At 45.7% G+C, this 18,436-nt stretch overlaps 1 protein-coding gene across 1 annotated transcript in view; it reads right to left on the reverse strand.

Moving 5' to 3' along the window:
* Positions 1-18,436, reverse strand: part of kiaa0825 (KIAA0825 ortholog) — a gene marked incomplete at both ends in the record, with an annotated part of 289,583 nt that overhangs the window by 157,649 nt on the left and 113,498 nt on the right. Inside the window, 2 exon segments of the mRNA XM_080738825.1 lie at positions 4,333-4,557; positions 12,342-12,469. Coding sequence (XP_080594951.1) covers positions 4,333-4,557; positions 12,342-12,469 — 353 coding nt within the window.

Genomic DNA, 18,436 nt, shown 5'->3' on the forward strand with positions numbered 1-18,436 from the left:
ATACCTGGTAGTGTGTAGAGATGGACATGAACCCTGGTTCATACCTGGTAGTGTGTAGAGATGGACATGAACCCTGGTTCATACCTGGCAGTGTGTAGAGATGGACATGAACCCTGGTTCTACCTGGTAGTGTGTAGAGATGGACATGAACCCTGGTTCTACCTGGTAGTGTGTAGAGATGGACATGAACCCTGGTTCATACCTGGTAGTGTGTAGAGATGGACATGAACCCTGGTTCATACCTGGCAGTGTGTAGAGATGGACATGAACCCTGGTTCATACCTGGTAGTGTGTAGAGATGGACATGAACCCTGGTTCATACCTGGTAGTGTGTAGAGATGGACATGAACCCTGGTTCATACCTGGCAGTGTGTAGAGATGGACATGAACCCTGGTTCATACCTGGCAGTGTGTAGAGATGGACATGAACCCTGGTTCTACCTGGTAGTGTGTAGAGATGGACATGGACCCTGGTTTCACCTGGTAGTGTGTAGAGATGGACATGAACCCTGGTTCATACCTGGCAGTGTGTAGAGATGGACATGAACCCTGGTTCTACCTGGTAGTGTGTAGAGATGGACATGGACCCTGGTTTCACCTGGTAGTGTGTAGAGATGGACATGAACCCTGGTTCATACCTGGTAGTGTGTAGAGATGGACATGAACCCTGGTTCATACCTGGCAGTGTGTAGAGATGGACATGAACCCTGGTTCATACCTGGTAGTGTGTAGAGATGGACATGAACCCTGGTTCATACCTGGTAGTGTGTAGAGATGGACATGAACCCTGGTTCATACCTGGCAGTGTGTAGAGATGGACATGGACCCTGGTTTCACCTGGTAGTGTGTAGAGATGGACATGAACCCTGGTTCATACCTGGCAGTGTGTAGAGATGGACATGGACCCTGGTTTCACCTGGTAGTGTGTAGAGATGGACATGAACCCTGGTTCATACCTGGTAGTGTGTAGAGATGGACATGAACCCTGGTTCATACCTGGTAGTGTGTAGAGATGGACATGAACCCTGGTTCATACCTGGTAGTGTGTAGAGATGGACATGAACCCTGGTTCATACCTGGCAGTGTGTAGAGATGGACATGAACCCTGGTTCATACCTGGTAGTGTGTAGAGATGGACATGAACCCTGGTTCATACCTGGTAGTGTGTAGAGATGGACATGAACCCTGGTTCATACCTGGCAGTGTGTAGAGATGGACATGAACCCTGGTTCATACCTGGTAGTGTGTAGAGATGGACATGAACCCTGGTTCATACCTGGTAGTGTAGAGATGGACATGAACCCTGGTTCATACCTGGTAGTGTGTAGAGATGGACATGAACCCTGGTTCTACCTGGTAGTGTGTAGAGATGGACATGAACCCTGGTTCATACCTGGTAGTGTGTAGAGATGGACATGAACCCTGGTTCATACCTGGCAGTGTGTAGAGATGGACATGAACCCTGGTTCATACCTGGCAGTGTGTAGAGATGGACATGAACCCTGGTTCTACCTGGCAGTGTGTAGAGATGGACATGAACCCTGGTTCATACCTGGCAGTGTGTAGAGATGGACATGAACCCTGGTTCTACCTGGCAGTGTGTAGAGATGGACATGAACCCTGGTTCATACCTGGCAGTGTGTAGAGATGGACATGAACCCTGGTTCTACCTGGTAGTGTGTAGAGACATGAACCCTGGTTCATACCTGGTAGTGTGTAGAGATGGACATGAACCCTGGTTCTACCTGGTAGTGTGTAGAGATGGACATGAACCCTGGTTCATACCTGGTAGTGTGTAGAGATGGACATGAACCCTGGTTCATACCTGGTAGTGTGTAGAGATGGACATGAACCCTGGTTCTACCTGGCAGTGTGTAGAGATGGACATGAACCCTGGTTCATACCTGGTAGTGTAGAGATGGACATGAACCCTGGTTCATACCTGGTAGTGTGTAGAGATGGACATGAACCCTGGTTCATACCTGGTAGTGTAGAGATGGACATGAACCCTGGTTCATACCTGGCAGTGTGTAGAGATGGACATGAACCCTGGTTCATACCTGGTAGTGTGTAGAGATGGACATGAACCCTGGTTCTACCTGGCAGTGTGTAGAGATGGACATGAACCCTGGTTCTACCTGGTAGTGTGTAGAGATGGACATGAACCCTGGTTCATACCTGGTAGTGTGTAGAGATGGACATGAACCCTGGTTCATACCTGGTAGTGTGTAGAGATGGACATGAACCCTGGTTCATACCTGGCAGTGTGTAGAGATGGACATGAACCCTGGTTCTACCTGGTAGTGTGTAGAGATGGACATGAACCCTGGTTCTACCTGGTAGTGTGTAGAGATGGACATGAACCCTGGTTCATACCTGGTAGTGTGTAGAGATGGACATGAACCCTGGTTCATACCTGGCAGTGTGTAGAGATGGACATGAACCCTGGTTCATACCTGGTAGTGTGTAGAGATGGACATGAACCCTGGTTCATACCTGGTAGTGTGTAGAGATGGACATGAACCCTGGTTCATACCTGGCAGTGTGTAGAGATGGACATGAACCCTGGTTCATACCTGGCAGTGTGTAGAGATGGACATGAACCCTGGTTCTACCTGGTAGTGTGTAGAGATGGACATGAACCCTGGTTCATACCTGGTAGTGTGTAGAGATGGACATGAACCCTGGTTCATACCTGGCAGTGTGTAGAGATGGACATGAACCCTGGTTCATACCTGGCAGTGTGTAGAGATGGACATGAACCCTGGTTCATACCTGGTAGTGTGTAGAGATGGACATGAACCCTGGTTCATACCTGGTAGTGTGTAGAGATGGACATGAACCCTGGTTCATACCTGGTAGTGTGTAGAGATGGACATGAACCCTGGTTCATACCTGGTAGTGTGTAGAGATGGACATGAACCCTGGTTCATACCTGGTAGTGTAGAGATGGACATGAACCCTGGTTCATACCTGGTAGTGTGTAGAGATGGACATGAACCCTGGTTCATACCTGGCAGTGTGTAGAGATGGACATGAACCCTGGTTCATACCTGGTAGTGTAGAGATGGACATGAACCCTGGTTCATACCTGGTAGTGTGTAGAGATGGACATGAACCCTGGTTCATACCTGGTAGTGTGTAGAGATGGACATGAACCCTGGTTCTACCTGGCAGTGTGTAGAGATGGACATGGACCCTGGTTCATACCTGGTAGTGTAGAGATGGACATGAACCCTGGTTCATACCTGGTAGTGTAGAGATGGACATGAACCCTGGTTCATACCTGGCAGTGTGTAGAGATGGACATGAACCCTGGTTCTACCTGGCAGTGTGTAGAGATGGACATGAACCCTGGTTCATACCTGGCAGTGTGTAGAGATGGACATGAACCCTGGTTCATACCTGGCAGTGTGTAGAGATGGACATGAACCCTGGTTCATACCTGGTAGTGTAGAGATGGACATGAACCCTGGTTCATACCTGGCAGTGTGTAGAGACATGAACCCTGGTTCTACCTGGTAGTGTGTAGAGATGGACATGAACCCTGGTTCATACCTGGTAGTGTGTAGAGATGGACATGAACCCTGGTTCATACCTGGTAGTGTGTAGAGATGGACATGAACCCTGGTTCATACCTGGTAGTGTGTAGAGATGGACATGAACCCTGGTTCATACCTGGTAGTGTGTAGAGATGGACATGAACCCTGGTTCATACCTGGTAGTGTGTAGAGATGGACATGAACCCTGGTTCATACCTGGTAGTGTGTAGAGACATGAACCCTGGTTCATACCTGGTAGTGTGTAGAGATGGACATGAACCCTGGTTCATACCTGGTAGTGTGTAGAGATGGACATGACTCATACCTGGTAGTGTGTAGAGATGGACATGACTCATACCTGGTAGTGTGTAGAGATGGACATGAACCCTGGTTCTACCTGGTAGTGTGTAGAGATGGACATGAACCCTGGTTCATACCTGGTAGTGTGTAGAGATGGACATGACTCATACCTGGTAGTGTGTAGAGATGGACATGAACCCTGGTTCATACCTGGCAGTGTGTAGAGATGGACATGAACCCTGGTTCATACCTGGCAGTGTGTAGAGATGGACATGAACCCTGGTTCATACCTGGCAGTGTGTAGAGATGGACATGAACCCTGGTTCATACCTGGCAGTGTGTAGAGATGGACATGAACCCTGGTTCATACCTGGTAGTGTGTAGAGATGGACATGAACCCTGGTTCATACCTGGCAGTGTGTAGAGATGGACATGAACCCTGGTTCATACCTGGCAGTGTGTAGAGATGGACATGAACCCTGGTTCATACCTGGCAGTGTGTAGAGATGCTCCCACAGGGCAGGCTCAGCGTCCAGGTAAGGGAGCAGGGCATGGGTCAGGGCCCGCGGGACCTCCTCTCCCACGGAGCAGAGGAGGTGGAACAACGCCACCACGAAACCATCCCCCGCACGCCGCCGCCGCTCCTCCTCCTCCTCCTCCTCCGTGCACGCCCGTGACCCCTGCGACCCGCGCCTCTGCGCGTCTCTGCAGAAATCTGAAAAACGTAAACAAGAAGAAATGAAGAGGCTTCGTCAGTTCGGCGGGGGAGCTGCATGGGAAAACAGCGGAGCGGAGTGAATAAATGATAAGCAGGCAGCGTCGGGAAAATGTCACGGAATGTATTGACTCTGGTTGCATGGAGACGCAGCTCACATATACACACATGAATACATACTACTGTACATACCGTACACATACACACATGAATACATACATACATACAAGTAGACTACTGTAGCCTACATACCGTACACATACACATATACACACATGAATACATACACATACATACATACATACATACATACAAGTAGACTACTGTACATACCGTACACATACACATATACACACATACATACACATACACAACCTTGTATCCCCATGTTTTCTTTTTTGTTGTTGTTTTTTGCTGTTTATTTTTTCATTTCGTATTAACTCATTCTGGGCGATCCCCGTAGAAACCGTAGATTTCCCGCTGTACCGCGGTGCCATGCCCGTCGATCCCGGAAGTTTAATTAGCTTTAATCATTATGAAAGGATTAAAAGTATTATCGCAGATTTTCGCTGATTCTGGCTCTTTAGGCCCGCCCCCCTAACTGTATCCGGTCATTTCCGGTCTGGACCGGATCTAGCTTTCCGTATCCGGTCTGAGCCTGGGCCATAGTCCCGCCTCCGTTGGTTTACAGTGTAACAGAAGAGAAAGCTACTCGGCGATGGAACACTTGTTTTTCAATCGGATTTTTGCGTTTGGAAACTTTGATCCAGTCTCTACACGCCTGGATTATGATCCCCGCACATATCGTGCGTTTTGTGCGCGAACGTGTCCACTTGTTACCATAGCGCACAGTTGGCTTTTTTCAATGTTTTTTCATGTAAACACTGGCGGATAAGCAGGGATACAGCGTGGCAACGGATATGTCTATTTCAATGGGGTTTTTTTTATTCGAAAGCTTGTCACCGAGTCTACAGTCTACTAGATGAGTCGCGCACAGATTGTGCACGATGCGTGCGCGTGCCCACGTTAATAATAATGCATTTTATTTGAGGCGCCTTTCAAGACACTCAAGGTCGCCGTACAGGTTAAAAACAGTCATTAAAAACAGGCAGAAGAAAGCATACATCAACATGTTAATTACAAAATACACAATATCAAAACACGAATAAAAAAAATAGAACACTGAAAATAGTAATATAAATAATACATCATAACAAGAATCAATAGTAAAAGATAAGTGAGGGTAAGTGAACAGATAAAAAGGGGTGATGTGGGTGTGTTAAAGGGAGTAGGCCAGTTTAAACAGGTGAGTTTTGAGTTGAGATTTAAAAATGGTTATGGAGTCAGATTGTCGGATATGAGGGGGTAATGAGTTCCAGAGTCTAGGTGCAGTACAGCTAAAAGCCCTGGCACCCATGGTGCCGATGCGGGCACTGTCAGCAGGCACTGTCAGGAGCCCAGCTGAGGAGGAACGGAGGGGACGGGAGGGGACATAACCATGGAGAAGGTCGGAGAGGTAGGTGGGGGCGAGGTTATGGAGGGCTTTGTAAGTGAGGAGGAGGTTTTTGTAGTCGATACGGTAGGGAATGGGGAGCCAGTGGAGTTGGATGAGGATGGGGGTAATGTGGGCGGATAGTTTGGTACGGGTGATGATCCGTGCAGCTGAATTCTGAATGATTTGAAGTTTATGGAGTAGTGTGGTGGGTAGGCCAGAGAGAAGTGAGTTACAGTAATCGATGCGGGATGTGACAAGAGCATTAGTGAGGATTTCAGTGCTGGATTGGGACAGTGATGGGCGGAGTCTGGAGATGTTACGGATGTGAAAGAAGGCAGACCGAGTGATGTTATTTATGTGGGGTGCAAAAGAAAGGGTGCTATCTAGGATGACGCCGAGGCTCTTAACTTGGGGGGAGAACGGAACAGGGAAGTTATCAATGGTGATGTTGGGGACGGTGGTGAAGTTGGACAGTGTGTTTTTGGAGCCGATGAGCAGGGCCTCGGTTTTACTGGCATTTAACTTTAAAAAGTTCCTGCTCATCCAGCTCCGGATGTCCTGGAGACATGCAGTGAGGGAGGGGGGAGGGAGGGTGGTGGAGGGTTTGGTGGAGATGTAGATTTGAGTGTCATCCGCGTAACAGTGGAATTGGACACCATGGTGACGGAGGATTTTACCCAGGGGGAGGAGATAGATGATAAATAAGAGTGGACCCAGTACTGACCCTTGGGGAACACCCAGTGAAACCGACGAAAACCCAGATCTGTGCTCCCCCAGCTGGACAAACTGTTGTCTGTCCGTGAGATAGGACTCAAACCAGGAGAGTGCAACACCCGTGATCCCTATGTTAGCCAGGCGCTCCAGGAGTAGTGGGTGGGAGATGGTGTCAAAGGCAGCCGAGAGGTCGAGGAGAATGAGAATGGTGAGTAGTCCAGAATCAGCTGCACGGAGGAGGTCGTTCGTGATTTTTGCCAGGGCTGTTTCGGTGCTATGGTGGGGGCGGAAACCGGATTGAAAGGGTTCATAGAGGTTGTTGGAGTTGAGGTGTGACGTTAAAAGATAAGGACAATTTGGCAGCTGCTTACTACAGCTATGTTTAAAATGGCAGCAAAATTGTTAAAGGAGTAGTAGGAGTAGTAGTAGTAGGAGTTTAAAGGGCCTACACCATGAATTTTCATTTTTCCAATTTTTATGTATTTTCTTGGTGTCCCACCAGCAACTTCTATCCTCACAAAGTCCTATTTCTGACCATTGTGTCTTTCTCAGTTTATGGGCAGATCTATGTTAGCATGTCTCAGAACGGTCCTGATTGTGAAATGTCAGATTTGTGATGTCACAAGGCCTGAGAAGGAGGCAGGAGGAGCTGGGAGAGGGTTGGGGAGGGGTGGGCAGGCCTGAGAAGGAGGCAGGAGGAGCTGGGAGAGGGTTGGGGAGGGGTGGGCAGGCCTGCTGAGCAGGAGGTGGGGAGAAGTGTGGGGCCAAATCTGGCTCAATAGCGCAGTCCTCCCACTCAGGACAAGGTGGTACTGCAGCTGAAATGCTCTGAAAGCCAGGCAGAAATGACAGGGGCTCTGTATTCAGGAGTGGTAATTTAGCCTCAAACCTTTTCAAAAACGTTTTTGGGACACAAACAGTGTTATATAAATTATTTTTAAATGCATGGTGTAGGACCTTTAAGGAGTTTTTGTATATTTCACATTCCCACGACAAAAAAAAAGAAAAATGATTATAGTAAACTTACCCCCATTGATTCCGGATGGGGACCCAAATTCATTTGGGTCCCCATCCGGAATCAATGGGGGCAGTAGGTTTATTGTAATGAAATTATTGCCTTAGGAATGCGACTAAAACTAAAAAATATTGTTGAACTGAAGTCTCCATGGCGTGAGTAATCAATAGGAAAAAAAGTATTTTTGGGGGTGAACTACTCCTTTAATGCCCTACTTTGTTGGAAAAGAGTTGTACAGCAAGAGTTTGTCAATTTCTATTTATTTATTATTATTATTATTATTACCACCCTTATTATTTATTTATGTTTCATTTTAAGCCTGCTGCGTTTTATAAATAATGAACGAATAAGCTTGTGACAAAATAATAACTATGTTTGCATTCTTTTTTTTTCACCATTTCCTGAAAAGCAACAGTTTTTGTACAAAAGAGGTTTCCAACAATATGCATGGCACACACGCACGCACGCGCGCACGCACGCACGCACGCACGCACGCACGCACGCACGCACACGGAGAGTACCAAGGAGAGCGGGCGAGCGACTATAGAATGCATTGACCTCGACCTCCACAGCGTGGAACAGAACAACACGCAACATGATCAACATCGGTGCGACGGGCGAAGAGGGAAAAAAAAGAGAAAGAAGATGAATAAAAACTAGACACGTCGGATAAAACCACACTGTGTGCTGCACATGTTGGTCTAAATGTCAAGGCTGTCACATAAAGCTGAAGTATGCTAACAGGAAGTCACAGACGGGAGCTTTTTTTTTTTTCGCGGAAAGAAAACAAACACAACAATGTTGATTTTGTCTACGACTAAAACGATGACGAAAAATGTTCCTCGACTACCTTTTTGAAGAAAACTAAATAATAGGACTATAGTGGAGAAGAGATCCAGTAGAACTAAAAGACAAGTCATTTGATGTTTGGTTGCACTCGGGTGTTGCACTCTGAAAATAGCAGATCAACAAGCTCAAGCTTCAAGATCGGCTATTTTCAGAGCGCAGGCAAGTGTAAAATCGGGCATTGCGACGCCATCAAGGCCCCGCCAAAAATGTGTGTGTGTGTGTGTGTGTGTGTGTGTGTGTGTGTGTGTGTATGGGGGGGGGGGGGGGGGGTCTGTGGGGGACCCAACAACAGCACATGGAGTCAGGAACTGACAAGGAAGAGGTTTTGACAGCACAGCCTTGTGGGGCGTCCCTGTACACAGCGGCGATGTGTGTGTGTGTATACACGCACGCACGTGTGTGTGTGTATACACGCACGCATGATGTGTGTGCGTGACTGAGTGTATGTGTGTTAAACTGCGTAGCTCCAGAGGTGGAAAACATCCATGGGGCCTGTCACTCGGCTCTTTGTGTGTGTGTGCGTGTGCGTGATGACAGCTATTTGAATGCTGTGTGTGTGTGTGTGTGTGTGTGTGTGTGTGTGAGTGTATGATTATTTTGGCGGTCACAGCCTGAAAAGGTTGAGATGAACCACAGTATCAGACGGCATTAGGTTGTTCCCCTCGGCCGGTCTAAAGCAGCCCTTAAGGACAAGAGAATTGTTCTGCCATTCGCGGCATGGCGACAATCATGCATGGCGTTGCGTTAGATGTGTGTTAATGTCCACTAGGGGTGCTATTTGTGCGCTGGCTAAGTGTCATGCATTGAAAAATGGCTGATCTACAAGCTTGTAGATCGACTGTAAACGGCACCCGAAAACATGTGGCGTTTGTAAAATCACTGTCTTACAATGTTGATGTCCTCACAAGTATTGTAATACAATTAAACCTGTATTAATGTGTGTGCCTATGCCTGTGCGTGTGCGTGTGCGTGTGCGTGTGTGTGTGTGTGTGCGTGCGTGTGCTGCGTGTGTGCATGCGTCGGCGTGATTTGTGAGGTACTCATTTAATTTGTGCACTACTATGGGTTGCGTATACCTCCAGATTTAGAGTGTGCTTTGTAACACAGGCCAGAATACAATAATGGATAATGGATTATCGCCCTGATCTGGATGCATTTGGAACAGTTACGCAGAAATACTTATGCATCTTAGTTAAACTGTCAGTGTGTGTGTGTGTGTGTGTGTGTGTGTGTGTGTGTGTGTAGCGTATATCAACTAGCTGGGCTATAGCTTGATTGCTATTAGCTGGAGTGCTTTGACAAAGGCACTTAGGGAGATCTCCTGCATATTGTAGTACAAAAACATATTAGGGAAAAAAAGGCACTGGTTGATGGGCATAAGTGGGTACTTTAACATGATTTACAGCAAACCAGCACACTAATTAGTGACGGTACTCCATACAGTGCTTCTCAAAGGGTCTATTTGGAACTCGCGTGGCCAGACTGTTGCCTCACACCGTTTTCCAATGCTTTCGTCATACAGTCTGGAGCACGGAAGCTCTGATCATGAGCAAGCGATAAAGCGGACGTGAATTCACTCCTCCCCACTTCCGTTTTGTCGTTACAGTCGCGCAAATGTATCCTAATATAAATTAAAATCATCTAAGCATATACAGCTTGCTGCTTAGCAGAAATAGAAATTTAAAAAATGTATTTATCGTGAGCATAAATGCCAGCTTCCGTTACTCGGCTTGCGACCCGTTAGCCGATGGTAGCCTATTGTATATATATGTACGTATCACCTCTTTTGCAGGACGGAAGTTCCATCAACATTTCGCTGCTTGTACTTAAAATCTAGTGACAATCAAATCATCGTGATCCATCACTTCATATCCACCTAGCACACACACACTGAAAAGAGATCGCAGTCAGAAGGGCAGCGGTGGCTCATGGGAGCGGTTCTCAATCTTTTCAGGCTTTCTGCAAGCTCGCAACGCGAGTTGTAGATCGGCTATTTTCAAATGATATCTTATATTATTTGACAATTTGGCCAATGTTTGACCCGTTTTTATAGTATACTTTGTTGTTTATACTTTTGATGCAGTGACAGTCTTTTTTATCCATTTCGTTAAATGTTTTTACTGAAAAGGTCTCATTAAAAGTCCTTAAATTGTTACTTTACTGTCATCTGGGGACCCCCCTCAAAAGAAATCTATCTCACATGGGGGTCCCGACCCACAGGTTGAGAACCACTGGCGTCCAGGCATTCAGTCGAGCCACCCCGTCCGTCCGTCCGTCCGTCCGTCCGTCCGTCCGTCCGTCCGTCCGTCCGTCCGTCCGTCCAACCGCGTGCTTCCCATGGTTAATTAGCCCGTCAGCGTGGCAACAGCACGCCAGCGTCAGCGCTTCCGGCGTTGATTTACGGTCGAGCGGAGAGACGCTACGGTGCGGTAGTCGTGGTAGAGAGCGAGAGAGAGAGAGAGAGAGAGAGAGAGAGAGAGAGAGAGAGAGAGAGAGAGAGAGAGAGAGAGAGACGATCGAGGCTCGTGGGCCGGGCGGAAACCAGCCTCGCACGCCCAGCGAGTGCGCAAGCGAGCGACAGAGAGAGAGAGAACGAGACAGTGCAGAGTTGTTATTAATGAGGTCGCTATAATGTGAATTAATGTGCGAGTGCACAACAGTCTTTAAAGGTTAGAGCGCTGCCGACGTGGTAGGAGGATGGGAGGGGAGGGGAGGCGGAAAGGAATCCTTAAAGGTCACTGCATGTGCAACCGGCTGGCCCTGGTGGAGTGTTTATTACCGCGCTCTATTGATTTAGTGATGATGATGATGATGATGATGATGATGATGATGGCTGAGATGCTGATAACTTCATGAGACGGAGAGAGAGGCTCGTCATCTACGACCGGTGAGATTTCGCCTCTCTGACCCCAAAACTTAACTTAAAGGGATATTTCACTTTCACGATACGATGGCGATAAAAGACGATAAAAGGAACAAAAGTTTTTTTGAAAGTGAAATATCCCTTTAAGAATATTTTGTTGACGTCGGATACGATTTGTGTTCACAATTCCATGCCGTATTGATGTTTATGAACACATACACACACACGCACTCATTTTGCAACCCACACTTACCATAGACTGTAAAAAAAATATGGACAGTGGAAAGCAATTTTATGCTGCGCAAATTAAGCTTTTTTGGCAGTTGTATGGGTGCCATCATTGTTTTAACAGTACCCAAGGAATGCTATTGGCTGCCAACGGTCACGTGCAACCGCAGGGATACATGGGACATTGTCTTGAGCTTGCCGAAAATTAAGCACACAAAGAAGAACCATCACAAGCATATGATCACAAACCCCTCCTACAGCATACCCTGCTATTACATCAAATATAACATAAATTGGACCATATTTTCAGAATACGCAAATCATGGTGATTGAAACAAGGCTTTAAACTAGCGACAGGAACCATCAAGTATTTATGACAATGTTTATTAAGGTAGGAAAATCTAATCTCAAAGTTCGGGCGGAAATGAATGGAATCCTATGGAGAACATGTTGCTTCTGGTACCAGAACAGCGCAACTAGCGGCCAATCAGAGGAACGTTCAGTTCCGTGTTTGCTTCATTTCAAATCGGGACAACTACACCCCTGGTGCTTACACCACCACCACCACCACCACCACCCTCCCATCCATCCATCCGTCCCGCCAGCGGAGGCAGACTTACGGGAGTTCTCCAGCAGGACGGTGGCCAGGTGACATTCTCTGTGGAGCAGCGCGCGCAGCACCAAGCCGGGACTACTTCCTGGGTCAGAGGTTAGCAGCCTGAGCAGACACACAGAGGTCAACCCGTCTCTGTGAGGAGAGAGAGAGAGAGAGAGAGAGAGAGAGAGAGAGAGAGAGAGAGAGAGAGACAGATATGACCAGGGGTGTCAATTGGGTATGGCAGGGGTATGCAGCTGCCATACCCTGGGTCCAGGGTGGAAAATAAAAGTTACTTTTAAATGTATGCATGCATGAATGTCTCTTTGTCTATCTGTGCTCGTTATTATGTTGTTAAATTACAGTCAAATAACTACAAATGCAAATGTAACAACATGGTCACTTTAACAAGGTATTATAATTATTTTCTCCACACTTGTATTCTCCTTATCTTGACAGAATGGTATATTCCCAGGTTCCGGAGGTCAGCTGCACAGGTGCAATGCATTATTGTTAATTGTGGCATGTTTACTATCATGCCAAGTTTAGCTGCACGTGAACAACCATTCCAGGCTGCCGTAGAAACCTGTGTAAAAAAAACTGACAAAACTCGTTTTTTTCAGACATTGTGAAAATAGCCGATCTACATGCTCACAACGCCTCGGTTCTATTTTCACAATAGAACCGTGTTGTACAAAATGTAATGCCTTTTTTCTATGAGGACTCCCATCTTTGCCATACCCTAGCTTTTTCTGAACTGACGCCACTGGATATGACAGTTGTGCGGTTTCAGGTGAGGGTACAGACAACAGTCCATTTAACATGAGACAAGAGGAGACAGATGTTCCATGCATGGCTCACTGCTCACAACAAAGGAGGCAGAGTCCTGGTTTAACGTAGAAAACAGATTTTTATTTTCAAGGACAACTTTGTTTTTTTTGTTTTTTTACAACAAGGGTTCATATTTTAGATAGTCATTAGAGAAAAGAAAAGATGGGTGTTGAAATGTTTTCATTTACTTCTTTCTATCATTTTAGTGATTTTTTAACGATTTTGATTTGCATGCATGCCCTAAGGTTGGGGGCATGCATGCAAGTGGCTAAATATGTGTTTTTAGACACAATAAGCCCATTCCCAAGATGCACCGCAATCTTTCATGGTCAGATGTGACTTATGGGGGCTGGTGTAAATACTAACAAAGAAACTGCTGGCTTATTGTGTCTAAAAAGACATTTAGCCACTTGAACAAGTGCCCCTAACCACTGAAATCAAAATACTAAAATCGCTAAAAACAACAGAAAGCAGTAAATAAAAACATTTTAACACTCATTTTTTTCTTTCCTCTCATTACAATCTAAAATATGAACCCTTGTAGTACAAAAAACAAAGTTGTCCTTTAACAGTTTTACTGCCAGATGTTATCATTTATTTATTGGGTCTTGTGCCAGCAAAAATAGCTTACCTTTGCGAGGTTATAGACAAAGATCTATTCGGGTTTTTTTTTTTTTTTTTTTTTCTCCTCATTATATAGTGCACTTTGGTCATACTAGCAGTAGAGGGCAGCCTCATGCAAGAATTCATGTGAAATGGCCGCGGCCGGCAGCCGTCCGTCAATACCACTAAATCGCTACAGAGCTCTGTTACCAGAGAAAATAACAAGGAAGAGTGTTGTTACTCCATTGATGCCAACGTCCAGTGGGTTTTTGAGAGTACTTTTACGGGAGATGTGTTAACGGTACACACCCGCGCGACCCCTCATCAGTTTACAGATATCAAAACAAGGTACAAAAGAACGAGCCAAAGAACGTACTACGCGCCGCCGGGAAAAATGGGGCGAACGGGAACGTTCAAAGCGGTAAAAGTGTTAAACTGAAGAGTCAAGGCCAGTGTCAGTGATCGTGTAGTGTAGTGTATGAAATGTACTGTATGCATTGTGAAGTGGTGGATGCAAACATCTAAAAATCAAGGGTTGGCATGCCATGGTGGACGGTATCATTTATCACGCAAAGAAAAAACTAGTGACGATAACCCCCCCCCCCCCATCTCATAGACCAGACAGACATCGGTGCGATTATGCCTCTCTCTCTCTCCATCGTGAGAGTGAGACATAAAACGGACATAAAACCTACGGATTGTACTGTAGCTTTAAAATGTTATATGTAATTGTAACTCACACCATAATGTGCTGCTGTCATCTGCACTACACACTGCAGAGGTTCTCAACCTGTGGAACCCCAGGCCGGGGCCCACTGGGGGGCCGTGAGGATGCTGCAGGTGGGCTTTTGTTTTTTAAAGTCCTTTAAAACCTTGGGAAATGGGTTTTCATCGTGATGTTGATAAAGATCGTTGCTGTCGGGCAGAAACCTCTTATCTCCATATTCTAACTATTTGTGTTTTCGTAAATGAAATTAATGAATGTCCTGCTTGATCACGCTACGGCGCTACGGCGCCACACAAGAGTAGCAGAAGTAGCAGACACAAAGTGACACATTTTGAGCTTGTAGATCAGCTCATTTTCTAATTTGAATCCTGAAATTAACATAAGTATCTTCTTCAAATATGTTCAGATTTCAATGAATCACACGTAATTTGAAAGCTTATATTCTGTACGTTCATGATCTGCAAAAAGCTGAAAAAAAGACCAATGCCCCCTTGTGCCCTAAAGCACTGTACTTGGTGCAAAACAAACGCTTGCAATGGATTCAGCATCATGTCAAACCCCTAGTTAGACCCCTCACATCCTACTTAAAGCAGATTTTTTTTCTGGGTGTTTTCCTCCTGTATAGAAAGTCGATGGGAGCCCAACTTGATTTGGCCACTGTGGGTATTTGCAGTGAGCAGATCAGGGTAGATTTTTTATCCTGGCTAGTAGACCTAATTTCCTGTCAGAATCAGTTGAAAAACTAAATAATAACATTTTGTCCAACCTGAGTGTATTTTTTCCCTAGATTTACTAGACTATTGTGTGTGATAGTCTGCCAACTTCCGGCACAATGTCACCAGTCGTCCCCTGCCCCCGTATACCAGCTTATTCTGCACATGCCTTCATGCTGACTTCAGGGGCGTCACAAGGTGGGGGGAAAGTGGGACTGAGTTACCAGGGCCCAAGCTGGAGCGACCTTAATTATTTCATACTTTAGCTATTTTCTTTGAATATATGTATTTTTTTAAGCGAACATTTGTAACTCAAATTTTGCTTCTGAGGGGTCCCTGGAACGAAATATTTTGCGATGGGGGTCCGTGGCCAAATACATATCATTTTGGGGGATCCTTCACATGAAAAGGTTTGAGCACCACTGACATATAGAAACGTAGGTTTTTCTAAAAAAAACCTTAGAAGGATTTGAAACATTCAGATCCTGCACACATTTTCGCGATTTTTCCCAAAAATAGCTGATCTACAAGCTGCTATTTTTCAATAGTTAAAGCACAAAATGTGAGTGAATCCTTGGTACCCTGGGCCCCAGAATTTGGTGCATGTGACACCCCTGGCTGGCGTACTTACTGTACGCAGAGCACCGGGAAGGAATTAGCCCTAATGTCGGCCGGCCAAAAAAGCAAATGAACATTTGGGACGGAGCCAAAGACATGAATATACAGCGTTACCCCCCTCCTGCATCTTCTGTACCGCCACAGAGGCTGAGGCCAGCTGTGGCTAATGAGCCGTGTCCTTGCTCTGCTGCGCGCGTGCACGCGTGCGTGTGCGTGCGTGCGTGCGTGCGTGCGTGCGTGCGTGCGTGCGTGCGTGCGTGCGTGCGTGCGTGTGTGTGTGTGTGTGTGTCTGACTGTATGTTTGTCAGTGGTGTAAAGTAACTAAGTACATTTACTTAAGTACTGTACTTAAGTACAATTTTGAGGTATTTGTACTTTACTTGAGTATTTCCAATTTCCAATACTTTTACTTCTACTCCACTACATCTCGGATCCAAATGTTGTACTTTTACTCCACTACATTTATTTGAAAACTTTAGTTACTACTAGTTACTTTGCAGATATAAATGATAATATTATAAAACATACATAAACCACTTTAGTCCTTATACCTAGGCTGTTTGAAAATAGCCTAACCCTAACCCAAACATTTTGTACTTTTACTTTTGATGCTTTGAGTACAATTTGACTCTTTTACTCAAGTATAGGTTTTGAATTCCGGATTTTTACTTGTAAGGGTGCCCACACACCAAAATACCTATGAGAGTGGAATCCGCGTTCCGCCAATGCATTTCAATGAGAAGGGAGCGTTTTTTGCAGAAATCCTCTGCTGGCATGAAACCGCTTCAGTCTCATTGAAATGCATTGGCGGAACGCGGATTCCACTCTCATAGGTATTTTGGTGTGAGGGCACCCTAACAGAGTATTTCTACATTGCAGTATTGATACTTTTACTTAAGTAAAATATGTGAGGAGGAGAGGAGAGGAGAGGAGAGGAGAGGAGAGGAGAGGAGAGGAGAGGAGAAGCCCCCCCCCCCGCCGCTTGACGGAGGAACTCTCTTCCTTGACCCGACAGCACAATTTATGATGTCACTGGGACTGAAAATCCAGGAGAAAATCCTCCTTTAACTGCCCTGATAAATCTACCCGGCTACAGCGCCGGGTCGGATAACACACACACACACACACACACACACACACACACACACACACACACACACACACACACACACACACACACACACACACACACACACACACACACAAAATTATGCACAAAGATCACATATCGTCTCTGTCGTGCGGAAATCCGCTATGTCCAAAAAAACGTTACTTTTTTCGGGATTCAAATGCAAAAATAGGTGATCTACAGGCTCAAAACGCGTTTTGAGCTTGAAGATCGCCTATTTTTCGGCAATATGACGAAGGATATGACAAAGTTGGACAATAATGATATTTTTTGGGCATAAAAAGTTAAAATATGGAGATAAGAGGTTTCTGCCAGAACAGCGACAACACGCACGCACACACGCAGGCACACACACACACACACACACACACACACACACACACACACACACACGCACACACACACACAGACACGCGCGCGCAGCAGTCCAAAACATAACCTCAAATCTTCGCTCCTTGTTTATAGGCCTGCAATGCCGGCTTGATTTATTTATGTCCTTTGTGGGTTTTATGACTTTTTTTTTATTAAATAATCATAACAATGGATATTGGTTTAATGAGCTGGGGAGAGATCTGGCCATGGGGACCTCCCCCCCCCCCCCCCTCCCCCTCTGGCCCAGGGCCCACCAGCACCACCCCACCGAGGGGCCCCTGGCCTGGGCGTCCCCCCAACCACAACGGGGCGGACCATGGGACCAAAGGAGAAATAAAGAGGCCGTAAAAATGAACTATTAGAGGCGGGAAGTACATTTACTGAAGTACTGTACTTAAAGCCGTCACTTTTCTTTAAAGGGGCCCCACCATGCTTTTCAAAATATATATTTCATATAAATATTGGTCCATAATACGTTTTTTTTATACAGGTTTCAGCCTAAACAACCACTCGGATATTGAAATGTCATGTTCTGTCTGTCTCTAATTCCAAGCCGTTTCATTTGCAATACCAATATTCTCTGTAATACGATACAGAGAATATTGGAGAACAACAACATGTGATGTTTCACCTAGACACGGGATCTGACACACATTGTGTCAAGATTGAATTTCTCCCCTGAGCAAGCAGGCAGGCTCTATTATGTCAATGGTCAAAATGTCAGCACTTGCGCAGGGTTCAAAACCGGGGTAGAAGAGGACGGTTACATAGTGCAAGTACACACAACACTATACATCTGCAGGGTTAGTATGGTAGGGGTATGCAGCTGCCATACCCTGGGTCCAGAATACAAGTTACTTTAAAATATAAATCCATGAATGTCTCTTTGTCTATCTGTGCTGGTTATTATGTTGTTAAATTACATTAAAATAACTACATATGCAAAATTTAACAAGATATTATAATTATATTCTCCCCATCTTGACAGAATGGTATATTCCCAGGTTCCGCAGGTCAGCTGCACAGGTGCAATTCATTATTGTTAATTGTGGCACGTTTACTATATTATGCCAAGTTTAGCCGCACTTGAACAGCTGTTCCAGATTGCCATATCCAGCCCAAGAAAC

The sequence above is a fragment of the Nannobrachium achirus genome (assembly GCF_963921795.1).
Source record: "Nannobrachium achirus genome assembly, chromosome: 12".
NCBI lineage: Eukaryota > Metazoa > Chordata > Actinopteri > Myctophiformes > Myctophidae > Nannobrachium > Nannobrachium achirus.